Consider the following 24,789-nt stretch of genomic DNA (forward strand, 5'->3'; position numbering starts at 1 on the left):
GGAAAGTTATTTAGTTTTATTCATTTGCATAGTTTGGGTAGATTTAAATTTGAATTTCATGAAAGTTGATGAAACTCAGCATATTGATGGCCTTCATTTGGATGACAAATAGGCCCGCCACAACTTAATAGATTGAGATTCTAAGTCATTTCTTATGTGATACGTAAATCAAAATTCAAGTAATTATTCACGGATCATACTCTCTCATTTCCACAGTAATAGTATTATTTTATTATTTTAATATGTTCTATAATAATGAAGTTGTTTTCAATTTTAATAAAAGTCAACACATTTCTTCTTACTTACTTTTCTTTGTTACTTTCTTCTCTCTACTTTTTCCTCTCTCATACTTTATTATCATTTTATTTAATACATTACACATCTTTTTCTTAATTTTCGTGCTGAAAAGAAATATCTCATCTACTATGGAACGGAGAGAGTATATTAAACTAAAATCTAACTTTTAATAAATATTATATTAAATATTAATTTTAATTGAATTATCTATGTCGAACTAATATTAAAAAATTATATTATATTCACCCTCTTTTATATTTATCCAATCATATCAATATATTTTGATTTGAAGTATATATTAATTCCACAATAATTTATGAAAATGAATTCACATAAAATTAAATAAAATATTGAGATTGGCTTATTAATATATTTAAATAGAAATATATTATACTCCCTTCGTACCATAAAAATAAAGATATTCTTCATTTTGGGATATTCCATAAATATATCTCCTTTTATTTTTTATAACTTCTTTCTCTCTAATAAGGTGAGTCTCATTCTTCATTAACAATACTATAATTAATTTTTCTTTCTAATATCTCTTACTTTACCAATTGTGCATTTGTTCTCGTGCCATCCAAAATATCCATATTTTTATGAGACGGAGGGAATAATAAATTATTCAACTTGAAATTAAAATATATTACACCTACTACAATAACATTCAAGCTTCGATCGTCAAAAAATAATAGAAAATCGACCTTCGAACCACTTCATCTTTATATTTGAACAACGTCGTTATACAGCTTCTGTATTATTTGTGTTTGATTAACGTAATTAACATATATTAATATAGTAATATTAGTCAAATTTATAAGCTAAAGCCAAAGCATACTATACAATTATCCGAACTATATATACACGGACAACCCGCGTCGAATTTACCGATTGAATTAGTAATTTATATGCACTTGAATGGAAATATAATCGTGGAAGATAATCTAATTAAATGATTAAGAATATATAGGCTTTCAAGTATCCAAATCTAATAAAAACATTATCAATCAAACTAAAATAAATGCATAGAAGGAATCGGAATTAGGTGCATGGCACGTGGGAGAAGTAAGTGATCATCCAATCAAATCGTAAAGCCCAACACTTTAGTTTCTCATAATGGAAATGCCAAATTATTAATTATGCTGTATTAAGATGCATAAAAACATAATGTAAGAAGATGTATATAAATATTGAATATTAATGTTAAGATAAGTCGTCATCTTTTACTATGTATATACTACTATTATATATGCTTCCATTTATGTGGTGGAATTGCTTTATGTCCATCATTATAGGAATCTGTAGATTTACAAGCAAAATAAATTGTTTTATATTAAAAAAAGAATCACTAAACATAGCCCCTTCTGTTGAATTTTTGTCTTGTTGTTACCGTAAATGAATATAAGATGAATTCCTCTTGCCATTCAAGGAAAAAGTCCCCACATAAAATTAAACCATTACTAAGCTTTTTTTTTTCCTTTTTCTTGCATGTTGCTGAAAAATATACATCAAAACTTGCTGAATTCGGAGTTGGGCATAAATGCTAATTCTAAGTGGAGAAACTATGCTTTCCTCTTTTGTATGTATTTTAATTATCATGGAGGATGATTTTCCTCTTTAATAAAACACAATTTATATACACTTTATTATAAAATGAACATTTTAGTATTTTTACGATGAGTGTATTTTGTGTGGACAATCTATGAGAAAGGTCAATTAACTAACTAAGATGAAATATCAACACTAAGAGAAAGCTTTTTCTAATAATTTATCTAAAAACAACAACAACAGCAACAATAATCATAATAATAATAATAATAATAATAATAATAATAATAACCAAAATTCATGCACTGTCCCTGTTGTTGTCCGTTCCTTGCTTTCCTCCTCCACGGTATGTGTTGTCCGCCCTGTGCACGTATGTTTGTTCATGCCTCGGCCACACTGGCCCGTGTCCTGTGGTCATGCATTTGCACTATCTTGGGCTACAGATTGACATGATGACATCCGTACGTCTTGTCCTATGTGGTTCACTGAATTGCCTTGTGTAGGCAAGCATGAATATGAGCTCTCATGGACAGTTTTAAGGTTTAACACCAGCTTGAGGGTAAGGCTTTACTCTGCAAATATAGAATAATGACTTTTCTCTACTTTATTCTCTCTCTTACTTTACCTTCTCTCCACTTTAACTGTATTACATCATCATTTTTTTAATCTCATGCTTAAACAAAGCTCCTCGCTTATGATGGGACGGAGGGAGTATTATTTAGATATGTTTATCCTAATTAATTAAAAGTCTTTATTAGTTCTTCTAAATAGGATCATACATTATGCATAATAATCGTTCATAATTATATTGAGATTTCACCTCTATTGTTGTGGTCTTTTCGAAGCACAATGACTAATCAGATAGATATATATATATAGGGCGTTGTTTTGATGATGAAACGACGATGAACGGTGTGATGTTGTGAGTGAGATGGTGGTTTAAGCGTGTGGATGGCAGAAGAAGATTAATTTATTGTCTATATTAAATGGAGTAATTTTTTAATTTAAATTAAAAAAAATGTTTTTTCAAAATTGTTTGGGGGGGTCCTCCCTCTGCCAATTCGTCCAGAAGTTGAATGACTGCCACACATTTTCTTATATTTTTGTTCGTTATAAATAGAGAGTTTGTTTTGTCTGTATGTAGATTGTGTTATTGCTGTGGCCTGTGTTTATTTTGAATAGATTTTGTAATACTAGTACTTTGTTGTTCGACATTTTTTAAGCTTATAGTTGGCTATAAAAAAAAGATGAGGTTCCAATAAGAAAACGATAGAGAATATATGCAAGCAATCATATATATTTTCAAATTAATTAATGAGTGCCTATCAATATATGCTTCATTCCACTGTTGATAGTCTTTCTATTTATAAGTCTCCGACCTTGAATAAATTTCATTTCAAGTCTCTCTCTCATATATAGAAATAGAAGAGATACTTAGTAATTAATTGATGGCAAGAACATCATCAGAGCCACTGATAGTAGGGAGGGTGATAGAAGATGTTCTTGACTATTTTAGGGCAAGTGTAAGCATAAGTGTGAGTTATGGCAATAGACAAGTTTGCAATGGATGTGAGTTTTACCCTTCAGCCGTTGCTGCCACCCCTAGAGTTGAGATTCATGGAGGTGACATGAGGACTTTCTACACTTTGGTAAACTTCTATATATCGAATTATATTTATATACATACTTTCTCTACATCATTCCTATCATTTATATACATTAATGTTCCTTTTCCATGCATTGAATAATGTTCAATGCTCCACTTTGATTTCTACAACCGGATGAACATTTTGTGAATCATATATACACTACTTTTAGAGAGTTTAATTTCACTTATCTTCATCATAATATGATTGACCATGTATGCATGTCCTCATATAGCCATTTAAATGTTCTAAAACATTAAATACTTAATAATTTTTGGTTAATTGCGCAGGTTTTGACTGATCCTGATGTTCCTGGCCCCAGTGATCCATATCTCAGGGAGCATCTCCACTGGTATATATGGAAGAATTGAAAGTTAAATTGGTTAACTAAATTTTTTATGTTAATTGGTGCGCGATTACAATATTTGATAAACTAGCAAAAACTCTAGTATTACTAGCTAGAGTAATCATGTAAAAAATGTTTTCAAAAAGTTTATTAATATAATGAATCCTAGACTAGCTATAATAAATCAAAATAAATAGTACCCCTCAATGTGATAAGTTTTTCTTTTGTGACGTCTCATTGTAATTTGTGACATCATCATCTATACTTTATTCTCCTTTCACTTAATTCACATAATTCCATATATGACGTGACTGATAGAAAACTCTCTACCAAAAGCAATAATTGCAAACTTTTACTAGGATACAAGAAATTGAAATTTAAGAAGAAAATGGAAAAAATAAATAAGTAAAAAATGAATATGATGCACACATGAATAATATGTATACAAAATTGTGGTGATCCATCATTAATGTATTGTTTCTTGGTGTTACAGGATAGTGACCGACATTCCAGGCACAACAGATGCTACATTCGGTAAGATGAATATATTATGACTTCAAAATTTGGTGAAATTGAATTTACATGCAAATATATATAAATTGTTTGGTCTGTAAGATTATATCTCATGATTAAATACTTATTGTAATTGCATGAAATTGAATCTCACGATTTAATTATGGATGGATAATCATGTGACAATTAGTCATAGCCACCCAAACTAAAATAATTTCAGAACTTAATCATCGATGGATCATCCCATGACAATTAGTCATGGCAATCGAACGACACCTTATTAGATAATCTTATATAGGAGATGGGCATGGATTAATGTAGTCTGCCATAATATATTTATAGGAGATGGCTAATTTGATAGGCAAGATAAATAAAAAAAACATGATAAGAAAATATAACTCAAAAATAGATTAGTTATCTTCAACTTGATCTCTTGAGTCTGAAAGAGATATTGGTTGATCATATTTATGACAGGAGAAGAAGTGGTGAGGTACGAAAGACCAAGGCCAAACATAGGGATTCATAGGTTTGTGTTTGTTGTCTTCCAGCAGAAAGTGAGGCAGTCCCTTGAAACCCTGCCTACGTGTCGTAGCAACTTCAACACTCGCCGTTTCGCGGAGGAGAATGACCTTGGCCTCCCTGTCGCCGCCGTCTTCTTCAATGCACAGCGAGAAACCGCCGCCAGACGCCGCTAACGCTAATTATCCAGATTAATAACTAAATGTGTGCAAATCAAACTTGGGGGATTACCCTTCATTTCTTTCGTTTTCATCTTTCGCTTTTTTTTCCTGTTTGCATCGTGATTGATTGTGTTTTCGAAATCTAATGAATAATGAATAAAATTTGTGGAATGTTGCTTTGTTATGCATGAACTACGAGAAAAAATTCCCTAGTCCATCCACACCACATGGCAATCTTATTTGGTATGCCTAACTAATAAAATCTTGCCAAATGGAAATATGTAGTATACATGGCCAAGTGATTATAAGGCATAATATGATGTTTTAAGCAAAGTTTTATTATTCTCATATATAAAATGATTATCATATTGTACTAAAATGATTGTCATATTGCACCACCAAATTTTAATCGAGACTATTATTCTTTTATATTGACATATATAAATTATATTTATTTATTCGATGGGTATTTTTATCCTTTTTTTTTTATCGATATATACATAAATTATAGTAGTATATTAGCATCGCACACAATAATATTAATACTGTATGAATGACTATACAACGTAGTTCTATTTTTTTTATTTTACCATTACCCATAAACTATATAATGATTATATGTTTAGTTAAAATATTGATTAAGATAGTTAATAATAATAAATGATCTGATGGATTTTATACGATAGACAATATATGAACAAATTTCAATATGAATTTAAATAAACATCAACTATAAATCTAAGAAGATAAAACTTTACTAGTCATAAATATGTCCTCTTTAACTTATAGTTACTTAACTGTAAAAAATAATTATAAAATAATGAAGATAAAAATTATATATATATAGAAAGATATAATTAATAAATTATAAATATAGTGAAGAATATATTTATTTAAATGGCAGACGACTTTTTTAATAGAAATGAACAATAATTAATAATTTGACGTATTGTGTGTACATATGGTTGTATATATTAAATATGGGAATTATAAAAGTTTCCTTAAAACATCATATTATACCTTATAATCACTTGGCCATGTATACTATACATTTCCATTTGGCAAGATTTTATTAGTTAAGCATACCAAATAAGATTGCCATGTGGTGTGGATAGACTAGGGAATTTTTTCTCATGAACTATGGACTGATTACAACAAGTTTTTATTATTATATTCATCCATGACAAATATTTTTAGGACTGAGTTTTAATTTAAAAAAATGGTTAATTGTAATAGTAAGAGATTGTGAGATAAAGTAATTGAACTATTTTAATGGAAAATGAGTTGAATTAGCATTATTAATGGAAAATGAGATTCAAGATGAAAGTAATAATTTTGGTATGCGCTCTAAAAAGAAAAAAAAAATCGTGAATGGATATTATTTATGGTAAAATAAACACACTCAGAGATCAACTGAATTATTTTTCGAAACGATAGATAACATATTTTTAGTACAAAATCATAGGAATAGTAATTCAGAAACACATGCATGAGATAAAAAATACTTGGCCCTTCTTAGGAAAGGCGCAGATGCTGCAAATAAATGTAATTTGTGAAGCTGAATATAAATGTAATTTCTACTAGTAATAAATTTCTTACAAGCATAACGACAGCAAAAAATTTTATTTTATGTATTTTAAGTAAAAGATTAATCAGAATAAAAAATGTAAACAAAATGACTGAATAAAACAACAAAAGCGTTAACAAGATTAAAAAAAATTTAAACTTCTCTGCTGGGGGCTTCTCTACAGAAACACCCCTCCAAAAAATGGGCGTATGCCGCTTATAAGCGACGAGCACACGGTATTCTTTAGTAAAAGGCGAAAGAATAGTTCGCTATGTGCTCAACGCGCGGCTGCGTGATTTTAGAAGCCCATTCACTTCCTTATTTTATAGTAGCATGCACTTGGTACTCTTGTGCCTCTCTCTCCCGATGTGGGATAATATTTCACTCTACAAACCAAAAAACACATGATATCAGTTTCGCCACAACTCCCTCTCATCTTCTTCCTCCGTCTCTAAAGCCTGAGCCCATTGCCGGAGATCGTCGGCCAAGATCTCAGAGATTCTTGGTGGAGGTGGTCCCAACCGGCAGCGGAATCAAGGCTGTTGAAGCAGTTGTGATTGCAAGAATTCTTGAGGCTGCATTTGTCGTCCCTGTTTTGCAGATTAATTAATCGCATTTCTTATGAAAAAACAATCCATATTGCAATGAAATTTCAGATACATTTGAGTTGTGGAACATTTCAAGAAGAGTTCGCAAGCTGATATTGGTGTTATGTCATCACAAAGCCTCAAATCCCCCTTCCTTATTTCACCAACAATTCAAACTAATTTTGTTTAGCTAGGGCCTTCCTTACAAGCAACGAGCGCACGGTATTCTTTAGTAAAAGATGAAAGAATAGTTCGCTATGTGCTCAAATTAACGCACGGCTGCGTGATCTTGTTAGACCATTCGCCTCCTTATTTTATAGTAGCACTTGGTTACTCTTGTGTCTCTCGCTCCCAATGTATTCTTGCATCAAGTTTGTATGTTTTGGGCTCAATTAGATTTTGGGTCCAAATAAGCCCACCGTATTAAAAAAAATAAAGAAACTGAATTTGTAATAACGTACATTAAATAAAAAAAAATCTCTCTTTCCTATGTTCTAATTCGGTTTAATAGTAATAAAAATACATTACAATATAAAGTGGAGTTTTTAATATACTAGTCATTAAGCACTTTTGTAACATCTTAAATTTGGCCAGATTTATTTTCATGAGTAAAACTATGAGCTACTCACATGGTTATTTTGTCTCATCGTTTTAGACGTGTACTAAAAAATGTTTTACCGTTCAAGCAATATCCATTAGATACACAACATACTGGGAATAAAATATTTTGCTAAAGAATTTGGACAATTAGAATATCGGTGTATCCATCGAAATTACAGATCACTTGTCTACGATTCTACATCACAATGAATATCTAGTAATTTGATTTTGCCTCATCTTTTGAGGTATTTATTCGATCTTATAACAACATTGGGGTGATCACTCACTACTTTTGTCCTATCAAACTTGTAATCGCATTATTCTATAAAAAGATTAAGTAAATTCATTGCATCCATGCATGAATTTTGGTTTCATTTGTGAGTTACATTTAACAATGGAACAAAATCGAGTAAACATTCTAAATGAGTAGACAAAATGGAACCATTACTTTTATATTTATAAATAAAGTCGTAGAACAAATAATAAATGCACCGTCCATTTATGACTTTAGCCAAGCGTCTAGATTGGAATGAAATTAATATCGTCTAAGTAACTCATAAGCAATAAACAATCACACCTAGCTACTACTAAAGTTTTGAAGCATTCTCATTTCTTGGTGGGCCGGGGCTTGGCAGCGGAGGAGGAGGTGGCGGCGGCGGGCGCCTTGGTGGATAGCCTTTGCTTGAGCTGGTGAAGCAGTGTTTGATTCTCTTGGTTGAGAAGCTCTGCCTTCTTCCTCAGCCTCTCATTCTCTTGCATGATGGAGTAGTTCTCCATGTATAGCTCCGAGTTCAGCTTCTCCATTCTCTGTCAAATTCCACTTGCATAAATTATTACTACTATTGTACTATAAAAATGAGATATGTTTATATTTTAATATAATGAGATATAGGTACATTAATCTTGTGATTCAAATGAAATAACAATAAAAAATATTAAAAAAAACTAGTGTGTGTGTAATAGCAATCTCCAACTTTGTGTTTTCTAAAAAGATTTACCTTTTCACTGAAGCAGAAGAATATGGAGTTTTCTTTTTGGGTATAGAAAGGGATAGTAATTTGGCGTGGTGAAGTGATTGGCGATGGCTTAGTGATGTGGGTTTATATAGCAGATATATGTGGAGAGAAAGAGAGAAAGAGTAATAATGGGATGTGTAAGGATGGATGGAAGGAAGGCGGCTTGAAGATTAAAATGGTGCATGATGAGTTGTGTGAGGGATTGATTGCATGTGAATAATGGCGATAGCAGTTGCACAGCAGGCCCCCCTGCATGGGCATTCTTGGTATTTCACTACTCAGGCCTCTTTTTGTAAATTCATACCACCAAATATGATGGTCTCGCTTGCAATCATGGTCTGGATTGGTTCGAACCATCATCGCTCCATATCCCCACATAATTCTTTCATTTCTCTATTTACTTTTCTTCACACCACTTATTTGAGTCGTGTGATCATTTAGACTGTTCTTAGTTACTTGAAATTTTTCTTTTTGACAGTAATAAATGTTATTCGCTAGCTCTTCTACTTTTCTATACCTCCACTATCAAAATTACTCTCTCTCTTCTCCCTTCCTTTCCGTCTTCATTTCATAAATCTCGTGCCACGAGAAATGGCTCAAGTAACTTGTAACTGATGAAAACTTTCATTTCTTCAATTTCTTATACTCAATTAAATATTATTGTGTTGTTGTATGTACTGAGAGGCCTTGGATTTAATCATGTCTATATGTCGTGTGGTATGTGTGTTGTGTAGTGTGGTGGTCTCAGTCAATGGTGGAGCCACCTTACGGTCATCAGTTCATGAGTCATCTTATGTACACAAGGGGCAAATTCCACTTAATTAATACCAATTTTCTCAAAAAATGAATAAAATTTTAATGGCTCAGACTGAATAATGAATATACCAAAGTTTTGCTCTAAAAATCTTTATTGAATACACTGAATTACAATATTGAATTATAACAAGTAGTCGTGGTCATTTGTAGTGACAAAATGATAAAATGATCAACATTAACAAATCAATTTTAAGAAATCATTAAATGAACGACTTGTGTAGGACCCTTTATCATCATTTTGTTCTTCTTTCCTTACTCCTAAGTCGAGATTTTGCTCGCCTTCCAATTTGGTCCTAGACTAGAAAATAGAAATTCACGAGTTGCCGTGTCAGCTAGCATTGATTGTGGTTGTGGTTTAATTTAAGGCTTCCTCAAACAGACCTAATATTTCATAGTAGTTTGTAATACTCTTTCTCGTTTCACAACAATATGTGCACTTTCATTTTTAGTGTCTTATAAGAATATGCACTTTCATTTTTAGTTCGTCTCACAATAATATATAGTACTTTCTAATTTTAAAAACATTTTCTTTCTAATGAGGTGGGACTCATTCTCCACTTATAACACTTTAATTACTTTTTCAATCTACATTTCTCTTATTTTACCAATTTAGCATTAAAATTCGTGCCGCACCCAAAGTATATATTCTTTTGGAAAGGAGGGAATGCTATTTAGGCTTGGAGTTCAAAATTAGATGATATTTTAGGTCCACCAACTACAAGTTAATATCATTTGAGGTATTTTGAACTTTTTTCGGACGAAAATGCCCTTAAGACATTCAAAGGTTAATTTGGACAATTCTTTCACCACTCATCTTGAGTCGGAGACCTAGAGTCCAACAATTTTTTACGACAAATTTTTATATTTAAATTCAATTTGAATGTTAATTGATCTCTATTCAGAAATCCATATAAATAATACTCCGAATGACATTCCAAATTAATAGCTATCTAATTTCAAAACAAATAAACTAAGTATAATTCACAAATCACCTATAGTAAGTTTTTAAAATGCAGTTTAGATTTAAAAAATAAAATAAAGTATCAAGTCCCAATTCACTATCCCTAAATAATTAGGCATCTAATAATTGAAAAATTAACGCATTTTCTACGGTAAATTTTAATTATAGTATTTAAATTCAATTTGGTGGTAATTGAATTAAATAGTATTAAAAAAAAATTATTGGACTCTAGACCTTTGACGCAGGATGAGTGGCGAAAGAATTGTCCAAATTGCCCTTTGAAGGCCTTAAGGGCATTTTCGTCCAAAAAAAACTCAAAATACCTCAAATGATATTAACTTGTAGTTCACGGACCTAAAATGATATTTTCAAAGTTTACGGACCTAAAATGATACTTTGGCAAAGTTCGTAGACCTAAAAAGATGTTCCCTCAAATTAGATAAACAAATTCAAATTAAAAAATATAATCCCAATGTGTAAATAATTAATTAAGTTTTATCTAAAGCTTTTCCCCCTAGCTATTACTACTACTATGCATGTGAGGTTTGCTTCAATTAAGGCCGGTTCTAACACAATCTTTGAGATTTTAAAATTATTAAAATGTTACAACCATATTATAAATAAAGTATATAATATTGTACAGTATGAATACATGAATATATGAAGGAATATTTGACTAAGAAGTTTCTAATGGGACTAATAATTTTTGTAATTTTCTGTATTTATTAATTACAAATAATGTAGACATTATTCTAAACGTTTGTTGTGTGGGTATTAAGTTCCACTAAGAAGATTCTAATTTGGCTTTAGAGATAATGTTTTCCTTAATTCTTCACAAGCGTAGAATAGATTGGAAATTTTGAAACCTTGGAAGCAATATGACGTTTCAGTCCCTTTAAGTTATGGGGTCCTAGCGGCTCATGATGTTATTTTGTTTTACGTTATAATAATAACTATAATGACCATAATTTTGCCTAGTATCATAAGGTAAGCATTTTAGTCTTTGGGCATATCATTAAGGGCAAATCTGGAAATAAATTTCCAAGCTATGAGTGCAATAACGTGTAACATCATATCCGTTGACGGTTTACTTCCTTCCTTTTTCGGAATGCTTCCATCATTTTCTACATTTTACATTTACTTTATGTTTCTAATTCGCTTTTTTGTCTCCAAAAAAAGAAGAAGACGCATTTGTATTTTATTTTAAAACCAAATAGTATACTAGTTTTTTGAAGATGAATAAAATAAAATAACTAGTGTTGTAGTATAAATGATTTTTGGGTAAATCAGAAAAGTAATCGATTAAAACACTAAAATGGAGTAGTTCACGTGATTTTTGGCAGAACTTTAATGCTATGTTAGGTTTCTTGTCGATTTTCCATTTATGTTAGTAATAAAATCGGTCCACTTATTAGTCAATTTTTTATCTATACAATAGATTTTATAGATCTTAAATTTGATTATTAGACAACAGTACATACCCAAAAAGCTAAAACCCTAATATGACGATGATCAGCCACGAACATAACATTAATTACAAATTAATATAAAGAATATGTTTGCATAGAAAAAATATTAGTATTAATTTCCGCAACATTTGACAATTCGCAGTGTTGAATATTTTGTGTTGCATTTTAATGCTGCATGAAATCTGGCGTGTATGTATATACTTTAATTTTTACTCCCTCCATCCCAAGTTACTTGAGGCATATATTTTGGGCACGGAGATTAAGAAATAGATATTTAGTATTTTAAGTGGGTTGTCTAATTAAGTATAATAGTTGATTAGTTGTTTCAATTATAATATTGATTTAATTTTTATGCAATGTTTTTGAAATCTGCCATTACAACTCAATTTATATATCCATAATTATTTGAATTTTACATTTTCCAAATACTTTAATTAAAAGTGTTTTATAGTGTGGAAACTAAAAAAAATGAAGAAAGTGTAATTAAATTACCGTTACTTTTTACTGTTATAAAATAAAAAAAGTTTGTAAACACTCAAAAGTCGAACCAAAAATAGATTACAAAATCACCTCCCAAATTCTGTAAATGGAGGGAATGATTGAAGAGAGAGAAAGAAGAATGTGTTAAATGAAGGTTACGAGTGAGTGGTGGGTGAGTGGTGTCAGAGGGATTAATCTGTTAATTACAATAAGGGATAGATTAATTAGTGCTAATTGTTTATTTAAATTCTCTTATTTTTACCTAAAAAGGAAATGACTCAAGTAACTTGGGACAATCCAAAAAAGAATACGACTCAAGTAACGTGGGACGGAGGGAGTAATAGTCAAGATCTAGGAAAATGATAAAATACTACTATTATTGTTTTTGCTGTTTATTATCATTAGTAAGCCTAAGCCAATTTTTTGTGATCCTTGAAGCAAAAGTCGTGTTTTGCCATGATTTGTGATTTGGGTTGTAATTTATTGTCATACACTTGTACAATAAACATATGCCCCATTTAACGAAAGATGTTCATGAATTCATAGTCATCTCTGTTAATGAGTGCTCATCATCATCTCAATTGCCTACAACTACAAACTACCTCATTATTTACCCACAACCTAGATCGTTTTACAGGGTATATAAAAAGAAAACCTAAGTTTAGTAAAATTATTTTTCCAAGGAGGCTTTACACGACAAATGGAATATGTGTTAGAATATTTCGAGAGAGATTTGGATTTGAAAATTTGATTTAAAAATTGACTACCGTTTTAAATGATGTAAGAAATCACAAGATTAGAGTTTTTAAATACTCGCGAGTGTGAAAATAAGTCGCTAACGTCTATAGCATCAATCTGTGCACCTAATGAACTTATTTCTCGTACCTTAAACGATGATAGATTTGCTTAGTATTCATCTATAAAGAAGTTAATACAGTTTAAAATATAGTAGTACAAAAATGGTATGGTTTCAAATAAAATTAATTCTAAGTAAATAGAACAAGTATACCTAAATTATTTTAACTAATTAAATTTCTTTTTTGTCAAAAAATATTCATGAACATTTTGAGTTTTGATCATATGAGTCCTAGTTTTATTATCAAATAAATTGATTCTGAGAGTACAATGTGAAATTTGAATGTACCATTGATGACAAAAATATAACAAATGTCTATTATGATGAATCGCTAACTAATTAGCAATCTCAAATTATGACCAATTTTTAGTCATCACAAGATTAGAAGATCTTGTGGTAAAAATTATGAGAAATGGATTATATTATAAATTTAAATAATTAATAAATAAATTTAAATAGTAGTATTAATGTCAATTCTAATATAGGCTAGTTAAAACTAACCACCTTCTCTCTGTTCTGAATCATCTTAAAACTTTAAATTTACGTAACTTTCTTGATTTAAATTATATTTTGGCATAAAATATATCAAATTAAAGGTAATTTTATAATAATTCTAATGAGATCTCAATTGCATATGCTCCGACAACGTTCAAATGATGAAATTTGATAATTTTGTCTTGAGTTTTTGCATATATATGTTGATAAGTATATTTTTTTTATCAATAAACAAATACATCTTAAAAATTCAGTATAATGTATGTAAAATCTCAATAAAATTGTGGTAGTAATGAAAAGGATTATGCCCTTTTAGTTATATTTTTATATTAGTAACAAAATTTAATTAGTTGCTTGCAAGTTGCGATAAATACGCAAATAGAGAATGGAAGAGATATAATTATAACTACCAAAAAGTTCAATCTTGAAATTCATTAAGCATTATTGGTGCATGTGAGGATTTTTGGGGTGGCAAATACATGTGAATCTCTTTAATGCCAATATATATAATTACAACCCTGTAATTAAAATGAGTCCCCATATAGCATGGCCTCAATAACTCAATAATCATAATCATTGCAACTTATTACATCAATATACCTTTGCGAATATCGAATGATGGGATTAAATTATGGTGGTGATGTCTTCACGTGAGTTTAGTATTAATAGATTAAAAATTCAGCTATTCATGTTGTATATATTTTGACCTCCTTTTCAATTTCACTTTAAGCCTTTTGTAAATGGATAAAAAGCGATAATTGTCCTGAATAAATTTGTTAGATATAATACTAATTTGATAAAAAAAGTACTTTTCATCTGTCCCTAATTTATTACTCCAGTATTCTTATTTTTGAACGTCTCGAGATAAGTAAGTCATTTTTTGTGCAAAAATCAAAATTTACAATAAATCTTACTTTATTTTCTCCACTTAATAGTCGATGTTAATAGCAAAATTATGTGCACAAGTTCGCTTAAAAATCAAAGTTGTGCATAGTGACTTTACACTCCAATTGCAAAATAGTACTCCCTCCGTCCCGTAAGAATATGCAAATTTTGGTTGGACACCGATTTTAATGCATAATTGGTAGAAAGACAAAATGGTTAAACTATTGTTAGTAGAGAATGGATCATACCTCATTTGAGAAAAATGAATTTGTAAATGCATATTCTTGTGGAACGGAATAAAAAAGAAATAGTCCATATTCTTGTAGAACTGAGAGTAGTAGTCATATAATTAGTCCCAGCTAGAGATTGTAGCTTAAGAATGTAATAAAATTGATTGGAAGATGCCCCATATAATGATGGAAGCAAAATGACAATGAATGGTTTCTAAAACGGTGATTAGATTTCAAAGTATGATCTACTTTTTGTTTGTAATGTTGAACTTTCTCCCAACACTACCAAAGCCTCAAATTATTTAGGCACTTGGATAAATTATGTAGTTGTGGGACATTACTTGATCGTGCAAAGAATCTAATTCCACCAAACTAATTAATCGAAACGCTTTTTAAAGATAATTTTCTAACTAAACGGACTCTTACTCTTCACTCCTGGTCCATAAATTGTGTACCAATAATGTAATTATGTACTCCCTCCATTCCAAGGAAGATGACTCATTTTTTAGGCGATACAAATTTTTATACAACTTTATTATGTTAATTGGAGAGAGTAAAATAAGAGAGAGAATAAAATAGAGAATAGAAATAAATTTGTTTCTATTTTAGTAATTACATCATCTTGATTGGAACGAATCAAAAAGGAAAGTGACCATCTTTAGTGGGACGGAGGGATTAAGTGACATGAAATCAATAAATATCGTAGTACAGTTGGCTACGCGGAGCTGTGGTGATCTTGAGATCACGGGTTCAAATCCCGCCACCCGCTGAGAGACTTTCGGCCTTAGAGCATCCGCAATGGTCGGCTAGCGACCGGCTAGCCGATTCGTCGCGCTGGCCGATCGGCTAGCCGAACCATTGGAGTCGGCCAGCGCGAAATCGGCGAGCCGATCGGCGTGGGCTGGCCGATCGCTCGGCGCTGGCCGATGCGCTGGGCCGCCATTGTGGCGGCCCGATCGGCCAACGCCGAATTTTGTTTTTTTTTAATTCTTTTTTTTAATTTTTTTTAATTCTTTTTTTTTAAAAAAAAATTAATTCTTTTTTTTAATTTTTGAAAAACTATATAAACGCGATTTTCTCTATCTCTACATTTCTGTACAAGAGCAACATCTAGCGATGGACAACAACAACTAGCCCAATACAAAATTAAGACCTAAAACAGAAACATGTCATACCGTCGGGCCGGGGGCAGCGAGACCCCCGTTCGGCTAGCGGCAAACTATAACAGATTCAAGGTGGCTCGTGTGTGGAAGCCCGGATTTTTTTTTATTATGTTATTTTTATGATTTTTAGTTAATGTACTTTTTTTTATTTAAATAAAATTAATGAATTTTCCCGTATATGTCTCGTAAATTTAATTCCGTATTTTAATCGTAATTTTAATTCCGTAAATGTAGTATATTTTGAATTATTTTTATTGCGGCTGGCCTATGGCTAGCCTATGCCTGGCCTAAATCTGATGTGGCAGGTGGATTTTTTAGTGTTGCTGATATGGCAGTGGAGAGAATGGCTGACCTATTGCTGACCTATGGTTGACCTAAGCACCATTGCGGATGCTCTTAATCCACAAACCCAATTGAGCAGGATTGGTCAAACCAAAAAAAATAGACATTTATTACTACTAATTTAGTCAGTCATGTAATTGAAAAGAAGAACTCGGTACGAGTTGCGCCTAATGGGCCTTACTACATATGTATAATTTTGAAGAATCGTGGCCCTAATAGCCCACATTAATTTTACTTCAAATTTTGTTTTTGTGATTTAGCTCACTTGAGAATGTTTTGATTTAGGGCATCAGTGAAGTTAATCATGATCTGATTATTTCAAATCAAAGAATTTATGAGATATTTAATATTTGAAGTATTTTAGAATAAAGAAATTTGTTATAAAATGATTCATATGCCCAAACCTTCTTATTTTTATTAAAAAGCGGATTTTAAATTCGTTCCAGATTAGCAGATTAGTTATTTGTTAGCGTATAAAATATGGTTATTTTCTTAATACGCCTCTCCCATTTTAATAATCCTTCTCTCTCCGATAGAGATAAATATGTGTAGGTGTCTTTTGAAATTAATATTGTCAGACTGACTAATTATAAGGAACATGCGATTTGTGAATTTTTCATATTGATTAAACTGATATGGACATAATTAACAAAAACAATGGTCCATTACTAGAGGAGTGTTATATTGTTAACTCAAATTAACGGCTTAGTTCATCAAGCTCGAAATGTCAATAAAGGTATTAAGGTCAATTTGCAACAAATTAGTTGTAACCAACTTTTGAAAAATATCTCATAACTTTAAAATGCATATAATTTTCTCTATTAAAATTATTATAGCACAATATATATCAAATTAAAGATAATTTCATAAAGATTCTAACGAGATCTCACTTGCATATGTTCCGATGTTAAAATTTGAAAAAGAATTCAAAATTTTTTAGTTTTTTCGTACAACACAAATGTCAACATAGTATATAAAATATGTCAATATAATACATGTAGAATGTCAATATAAACAATGTGCTAACATTCTCAAAGCATTGTGTTGATATTTTCTAAACACTAAATTGATATTTTCATCCAAAACCCTAATTTGGTAGTTTTCTTTATCTTTTATGATTTAATTAATAAAAACAAAAATTACACGTGGCAAATTGTAGACCACAAATTTTCTAAAATCCTATGGTCTTAAATTAGTTGCAGTTAGCAATTAAATGATGAGTTAGCAAATGATCACTCCTCCCCTGTTAGCATATAATGTGTTTTCTCCCTCAATTAGTGACAAAATCAGTTTATCGTCCAAAACGATATGACATAAATTGATCAAAGATTGACCGATTGAAAAGAACAAAGTTACCACAAAGTGGTACCACATCTAATCTAATTAGAATAACATCATAAAATCAAGTGTTCTTGCGTATTCAAGTTGGACTAAAAAATTTAAAATTTAACAACTAATTAGAGAGACTCATTTCCCATATATTTTTAATTTAAAGAAAGCATTAAATCCAAACTTTTCATTTATCTATATGTACACACGCCATAGACACTATTTCTAATTCGCTCCATCGATCAATATACATTCATAGAATATGGCCACATATTTACTACAAAGACTACAGGGATTAAAATTCGTGATTAATAGTGGATGCATCTTCCATCTAAATCGACTTATCTCCATTAATTATTAATGAAATTTCAAATTTGGACAGATTTGGTAAAATGAATTATAGCAGATATAGTGCGTCGAATGGTTACACAACTAACGGCAATCAAGATTTCTTGTGGTGAGTATCTTTCTTCCCAAATCAAGAACGATCCACATTCGTAGCTGACCATCAAAATATATATATATGACTCACCACTCTACTACACTACTACACTAATACTTCACTGAATCATACACTCTACTCAACACCATGAACACATCAAATAAGCTGCTGATTTGTGCATTATGCGCCACGCTTTGCCTTGATCGAATTGCCGGTTTCGACAAGGCCTACGACGACCACGAGAGACAGGTAAGCGCATTCGTGAAGTGACCTACGAGATGTAATATGTTCATACAAAACAAAAAACTAAAGAAACTGAGAATTGGTGTTATGATGGTAATGAAACAGACCTACATTGTATACATGGGAGAGTTGCCGCTGGATAGGAAGTCAGTAACGAATGCACACCACAACATTCTTTCTGAAGCAATTGGAGAGTAATATACTATTTACATCTACACTACTCTAATCATATTACTACTTATTTATACTAATGATGATGCCTATTAATTGATGACAGTGAAATGGTAGCAAGAAAATCAAAGATATATAGCTACAAGAGGAGTTTCAATGGTTTCGCAGCGCGATTGAAGCCACACGAAGCCAAGTTGCTATCGGGTATGGTTATGGATATCGATAGTTCCTAGTTCGGTCATACTAAGTCAAACTTATATGACATTTTTTTGGTTTTGTTTGGTGTTGTTGTTTTACAGAGAGAGAAGGTGTTATTTCAGTGTTTCCTAACAAAGAGCACAAGCTGATGACTACAAGATCATGGGATTTTATAGGAATGTCTCAGAATGTCAAGAGAAATATTAGGCTTGAATCAGACATGATTTTAGCTGTTCTTGATACAGGTAAGAGAAATTTACCTTATACTCCTACATGATGATAACTAGCTCTTGAATTCATACTTATTTGCTTTGATGTCTGCAGGAATATGGCCGGAATCACCTAGTTTCAATGACTCGGGAATGGGACCACCACCACGTAAGTGGAAAGGCAAGTGTGCCACAGGAGTAAACTTCACTGGCTGCAACAAGTAAGTTCAAAATTTTAAAAAATATGACCTCTTTACTATAAGTAGTAGTCGTACTTGTATTCATAACTGATCTTGTCTTCAACATTCCCAGCAAGCTGATTGGTGCACAGTACTTTGATATTGGGGGCTGTGTTGGCCCCGATGCTTCTCCGGTGGATATTGATGGGCACGGGACACACACGGCCTCAACTGCAGGCGGTGTGACCGTGGAAGGGGCTAATTTGTATGGCATTGCGGAAGGCACTGCAAGAGGCGCGGTTCCATCAGCCCGGATAGCTAGTTACAAAATTTGCTGGGGGAATGGCTGCCAGGACGTAGATCTCCTGGCAGCGTTCGATGCAGCCATTGCTGACGGGGTGGATGTGATATCAGTATCAATAGGCGGGGCAGGGCGCAGCTTCAGCAAAGATACTATGGCCATTGGGGCCTTCCATGGGTTGAAGAAGGGAGTCTTGACAGTGTGCTCAGGAGGGAACGAAGGACCTTATCCGGGGACAATCCAGAATGTTGCGCCGTGGATCATGACTGTCGCTGCAACCACCACAGACAGGAAGCTTGTGACAAGTGTGAAACTGGGCAATGGACAAAATATCACAGTCTCTCTCTCTCTCTCTCTCTCTCTCCTCTCATAAAATGATGCACTTTGCATGATGTAATGTGCTTACTCTCTATATCTTATTTGCAGGGAATTGCAATCAATACATACGTGCCTAAGAAAAGATTCTACCCTTTAACAAGTGGAGAAGAATCAAAGAATTCAAGTTTTCCATATGGAGAAGCCAGGTACCTTAACATAGCTCCATCTCTTACCAGAATAAGCGCACATCCACTGCGTTTGCTTCTCTTCTGTCCTGCAACAAAGAGTCGATTGAGGCCGCGGAAACAATGTCAGAATGGGAGAATTAAGCAATGTTGCTACATATTAATATCATTTTTTTGTTAACAGTGAATGTGAAGAAGGAACCCTGGACCGGGTGAAGGTAAAAGGAAAGATAGTATACTGCGAGGGATCAGGCGGTGATTCTGTCGTCCCGCAACTAGGCGCAGCAGGAATCATCATGTCGGATGAAGATTTGGATGACACTGCATTTGCTCTAATGGGACCAGGAACTTATGTCAGTGTTGAAGATGGTACAAAGATTAGTGACTACATAAATTCCACTAGGTAACTACTCAGGCTTTGATCCAAAACACGGTATCATCTGTCTCTAGATTTGATCTTATCGACATTGTCATCTTTGTAGATCAGCTCAAGCTGTGATATCCAGAACGAAATCCATCAAAATGGCTGCACCAGCTGTAGCTTCATTTTCATCTAGAGGACCTCAACAACTGTGTGCTAATTTACTAAAGGTAAGATCCATCTCCCACTACATGATGCCGCCTTGTTTATTTGCTGACTCGGAGATTATACAGCCTGACATTTCTGCACCTGGGGTTAACATATTGGCGGCCTACACACAACTCACCACTATAACTGGAGAAGAAGGCGATGCACGAGTAGTGAAGTACAACATCCTGTCCGGAACTTCCATGGCTTGCCCTCATGTCTCAGGGGCTGCTGCTTATGTCAAGTCTTTCCATCCACATTGGTCGCCCGCTGCCATCAAATCTGCTATAATGACCACTTGTAAGCTTCTCTGTCTTTTCTTATTCGCCTAAACATTAACCCTAAGTCATCCACTTTATGTGCAGCAAAAAGACTGAAGATCACGCCGATTGGAGCTGAATTTGCATCTGGTTCTGGACTACTGAACCCAAAAGCAGCAGTAAATCCAGGGCTGATTTACGACATCGACCTAGTCTCCTACATAAGTTTTCTCTGCAAAGAGGGCTACCAAGACAAAGACATAGCTCTACTCACAGGCAGCAGGAAATACAGTTGCTCCAGCGTTCCACAAGCAAAAGGAGCAGATGGCCTCAATTATCCTTCCATATACCTGCAAGTCAAGGGAGACGAGTTGGTCATCGCAGGAGAATTTTATAGGACTGTGACGAATGTGGGCACCGGTAACTCAACATACAAAGCCAAGGTTACCTCCCAGGACGGTCTTTCTATCAAAGTCACCCCCAACGTTTTAACATTTACTCGACCCAACCAAAAGAGGTCGTTTAAAGTAACACTAGAAGGGAAGCCGCCAGCGGTGGAGGCGTGGTACCTCTCCGGATCACTCTTGTGGACTGACTCCAAGCATAGAGTTAGAAGCCCAGTTCTTGTATCATCTGACAGATTTGACTAAACTCTGAATAGAATACCCATCATGTATGAAAAATGCTCTTCTCACTTTGGTGTTGCGGATACTTCCTTCCTCTCTTCAGTCAACCTGCTGCTGTAGGTCGATTTCCTTTGTAGCAGAGTACAGAAATATAGCTTATGAAGAAGGCCATAAGATGAAATTTGATAATGTCAGATAATTAAATTGAAGAAAATATCATAAAAACACAAAAAGTAACATATATCAGCACATTATATTTCGTAGGCTTTCCGGTAGTATTCGGAAAATGATACTGTAACATTACAGACAGTTTCTCCACTGGACGTCAAAATAACATACAGTACATCAAAGTGTCATACAATCACACAACTCCAGCAAGAACAAGAGACTGCTCAACTTATATACAACACATTATGTTACAGATGCTACCAGAGTCCACAACTAGCTTCAACAAATTACCAAGTACCACTTCCCTACATTGCAAAGACTCAAGAGTTGGCACTGTGAATACGAGCCTGATGGAACTTGACACTCCTTAGCATCATCAATTCCTTCCTTCTCCTCCGGGCCATAACTGCTGAAAACAAATTCTCCGATTTTTTGTGGTGATGGATAGCTAGCTCTATATTCGTGTTTGGTAAAGTTTCCAACACAGTTTCCATTGCACAGGGATCGCCAGTTTCATCTTCCAATGAATTTCTTGTTGGCCTGATGCAGCTCAGCTTCTCACGACTAAGGAGAGTAGCTCCGGAGTGAAGTTCTGTGCAATGGTCGCCACTGTTCACAGGATAATCTCCAATTCCACTTCTAACACATGTACTGTCTTTTATCAGCATATCTGACTTGGATGACAACTCATTGTTTTCAACCACAAACAGATTGTCAGAAGACGAAGATTTACTGCACTGATGTGCTGAATGAGTTTCATTCGCTCTCTTCTCTGTATCTGAACATGAACACAGCACTGGACCGTAACTAGGGAGCGGAAGTACCCAGGGTAGAGGAATTGCGAATAACAAATTTCCTGGTCCAGTTCTCACAGAGGAAGTTTCTGGCCCCAGATGTGTAGAGGATATATCCCTATGTTCTGATAGACTAATGGGATCAGAATGAGATGGATATTGATAGTGGACAAAGTTTGAAGATAGAACTGTAGGCCACGAGAAAGGAATTAAAGAAGGATGATTATACAAAGGAAGTGGTGAGGTCGTAATAGGTTTCTCAGCCTGGGATGCCTTTGGCTCTTGTGATTCAGCCTTCTTCGAATTACCCGCCTGAAAATCCAAAGAACCCAGTATCACAGACTAAGTTTTGAAGGAATATTAGATAAATGTTGGGAGTAGTTCTTACCTGCAGTTTGAGAAATTTGTTTCTATTTTTCAAAGAATTATACGCCTCAACAGCCAACTCCTTTTCCTTCTCACCAAAATCCAATATGTATAAGTATACGGGATAGGAAGTTATGTGAACTACTTCAACTAGAAAGACAGAACAATGTTTGTGTTAAATACAAGTAGAAGACTTGCCTTCTTCAAATTCTCATTTTCCACTGACAGATCAACTGCTTGCCTTGTCAACTCCGTGTGCATAGCCTGACAGGAAGAAGAAATGGAAAGACAAAGAATTACCATGATGCTCTCAAAAGATCATAAATGCCCTTACAACCAAAATCAATATGACACTAAGTAAATATCATAGATTCATAGGTGATGAAATTATTGTACTATACAAATGGCAGGCCAATGAAGAAAGGGAGGAATGACGAACGCGTAGCTAAATGAAAGAAAATATCTTTACCAAACAATAGGCGCAACAAAAGTGGCCAGTGATAAATCACAAAAAGAAGCAAAAAAGAGAATTTTCACAACAGAGTGGCAGAGTAAGCTACCTGTCTGCGACGAACTGTCTGCCGGGCAGATTCTCTATTAGCTAATATTCGACGAAGCCTCTGTGCTTCCTTTTCAGCCTGAGCAACAGAATAATAAGACAAGAAAGTCCCTAATCTGAAAATACAGAACAACAAAGAAAATAAGGTTTTACTATGTACCTCTGTCAAATTTCGCCTTAACTTGGTAGCCGAACTCAACCGATTACTGCCTAGTTTTGTGGTTGAATCTCTATGAGAGATTGTAGCCATTGTATATTCATTTTGATGAGAGACAGCCACTGCTTGATCCTGATATACATAAATATATTTTCAAGCCCCAGAAAGAATGCAGGATAACCTGGAGACACATTGGCACTCTGAACATTAATTCAAGATAAACTCAAAACAGTAGGCCTACAAGTAATTTGGCATATTGATGTGCGGTGCACTGGTTTTCTGAAAAATAACGAGGATCACAATTCATCTTGATTGCCAAAGATGTTGGTGATGTGGTGCGGCATCAACTTCTGCATATTTTGAAAACTCAGAAAAACTGGAAAATGATGCCATCACAAGGCGTCTTCATAAGAGATATTCGTCTGCAAAGATGATGATTCTCTTGCTCTTTTGTAACCATTTGTTATCTTCCTCAACAAGACTAATTATTTAATTCTGTTTTGTTTTCATTTTGTCTGCAACAGCTTCTTCAATGTGGATTGAACAAAATAACTAATGCTTGAAATTAATCCCTAAATTCCAATTCAGTGATGAGCTTCTGCTTACAAGCAAGGCATCAAATTAGAACACACACACACTAAAAAAGTCGGTAACAAACCTCGGAAAATAGGCGCGTCGGGTGTTGAGAACAAGAGGCGGAGGCGGAGGCGGAGGCGGAGGAGGAGCGAGCCAGAGCTGCGAGGGCCTCGGCGGCCTCGATCTCGGGCAGCAGCATGGGAGTATGTTGATATTCTTCAATCGGCGCGGTAAAGAGTTGGGGTTTGAAGAGAGCAAGGCTTTAAAAGCAGTTGGAAAAGTGGAGACAAAGCCTCTCGTCAGCAGCTATCCATGCATCTCATTTAGGCACGTGTCACACCCCACCGCACGTGCCGACCCATGGGATGGAGCGCTAAACCCCAAATTTTCACTGCACAGAGTTCTAGGTTTTTTGTTTTTTTACACAAATATCTACTCCTTTTTTGCTTCTTTTTATTTTGTCATTTTTAAGTTTATTTTTATCTGTTTGACTGATTTTTTATTTTTTAATCCTGCAGCCTTTTTTTCTTCCATTGGACTACTAGTAATTTGATATTTAGAAATATATACTCTTATAAGAGTTTCGTCATCGTATTCGTATGTGCCGATGTAGGTGATTACTAAAACATAGTGTTTGAAACGA

General features: G+C 33.6%; 4 protein-coding genes, 1 non-coding gene and 1 pseudogene across 8 annotated transcripts; 2 read left to right on the forward strand and 4 right to left on the reverse strand.

The window, feature by feature from the left end:
* Positions 1-1,346: 1,346 nt before the first annotated feature.
* On the forward strand, positions 1,347-5,192 carry LOC148932321 (protein CENTRORADIALIS-like). Of its 2 annotated transcripts, XM_089065743.1 has the most exons (5): positions 1,347-1,362; positions 3,313-3,494; positions 3,782-3,843; positions 4,331-4,371; positions 4,825-5,192. In XM_089065743.1, the coding sequence occupies exons 1-5, from the start codon at positions 1,347-1,349 to the stop codon at positions 5,043-5,045; spliced, it is 522 nt and encodes a 173-aa protein (XP_088921869.1). In that variant the 3' UTR covers positions 5,046-5,192. The 2 variants fall into 2 exon arrangements, with proteins under 2 accessions (XP_088921869.1, XP_088921868.1); XM_089065742.1 differs by lacking the exon at positions 1,347-1,362 and having other exon boundaries at positions 3,232-3,494.
* Positions 5,193-6,768: 1,576 nt separating this feature from the next.
* Positions 6,769-6,887, reverse strand: LOC148932322 (U5 spliceosomal RNA). The gene has a single exon (XR_016136060.1). It is a non-coding gene; the product is annotated as a U5 spliceosomal RNA (small nuclear RNA).
* A 509-nt stretch (positions 6,888-7,396) lies between these two features.
* On the reverse strand, positions 7,397-7,450 carry LOC148932323 (U5 spliceosomal RNA; annotated as a pseudogene).
* A 761-nt stretch (positions 7,451-8,211) lies between these two features.
* On the reverse strand, positions 8,212-8,923 carry LOC148932324 (protein LITTLE ZIPPER 3-like). The gene is made up of 2 exons (XM_089063514.1): positions 8,783-8,923; positions 8,212-8,591 (listed from the first exon to the last, which is right to left on the reverse strand). The coding sequence occupies exon 2, from the start codon at positions 8,586-8,588 to the stop codon at positions 8,391-8,393; it is 198 nt and encodes a 65-aa protein (XP_088919640.1). The 5' UTR covers positions 8,589-8,591; positions 8,783-8,923; the 3' UTR covers positions 8,212-8,390.
* Positions 8,924-18,568: 9,645 nt separating this feature from the next.
* On the forward strand, positions 18,569-21,707 carry LOC148932325 (Subtilisin-like serine endopeptidase family protein). Its single transcript, XM_089066077.1, has 9 exons — positions 18,569-18,705; positions 18,789-18,886; positions 18,982-19,125; positions 19,205-19,310; positions 19,402-19,906; positions 19,996-20,093; positions 20,257-20,475; positions 20,555-20,940; positions 21,006-21,707. The coding sequence occupies exons 1-9, from the start codon at positions 18,599-18,601 to the stop codon at positions 21,548-21,550; spliced, it is 2,208 nt and encodes a 735-aa protein (XP_088922203.1). The 5' UTR covers positions 18,569-18,598; the 3' UTR covers positions 21,551-21,707.
* Positions 21,708-21,760: 53 nt separating this feature from the next.
* Positions 21,761-24,397, reverse strand: LOC148932326 (uncharacterized). 3 transcript variants are annotated; one of them, XM_089066075.1, is made up of 7 exons: positions 24,229-24,354; positions 23,812-23,920; positions 23,574-23,702; positions 23,415-23,492; positions 23,053-23,118; positions 22,877-22,942; positions 21,761-22,800 (listed from the first exon to the last, which is right to left on the reverse strand). In XM_089066075.1, exons 2-7 carry the CDS (start codon positions 23,875-23,877, stop codon positions 22,015-22,017), a joined length of 1,191 nt encoding a protein of 396 aa, XP_088922201.1. In that variant the 5' UTR covers positions 23,878-23,920; positions 24,229-24,354; the 3' UTR covers positions 21,761-22,014. The 3 variants fall into 3 exon arrangements, with proteins under 3 accessions (XP_088922201.1, XP_088922200.1, XP_088922202.1); XM_089066074.1 differs by lacking the exon at positions 23,812-23,920 and having other exon boundaries at positions 24,229-24,397; XM_089066076.1 differs by lacking the exon at positions 23,812-23,920 and having other exon boundaries at positions 23,574-23,751.
* Positions 24,398-24,789: the final 392 nt, after the last annotated feature.

The sequence above is a fragment of the Salvia hispanica genome, chromosome 2, assembly GCF_029641045.1.
Source record: "Salvia hispanica isolate PSC_SH4W2 chromosome 2, Shi_PSC_v1, whole genome shotgun sequence".
NCBI lineage: Eukaryota > Viridiplantae > Streptophyta > Magnoliopsida > Lamiales > Lamiaceae > Salvia > Salvia hispanica.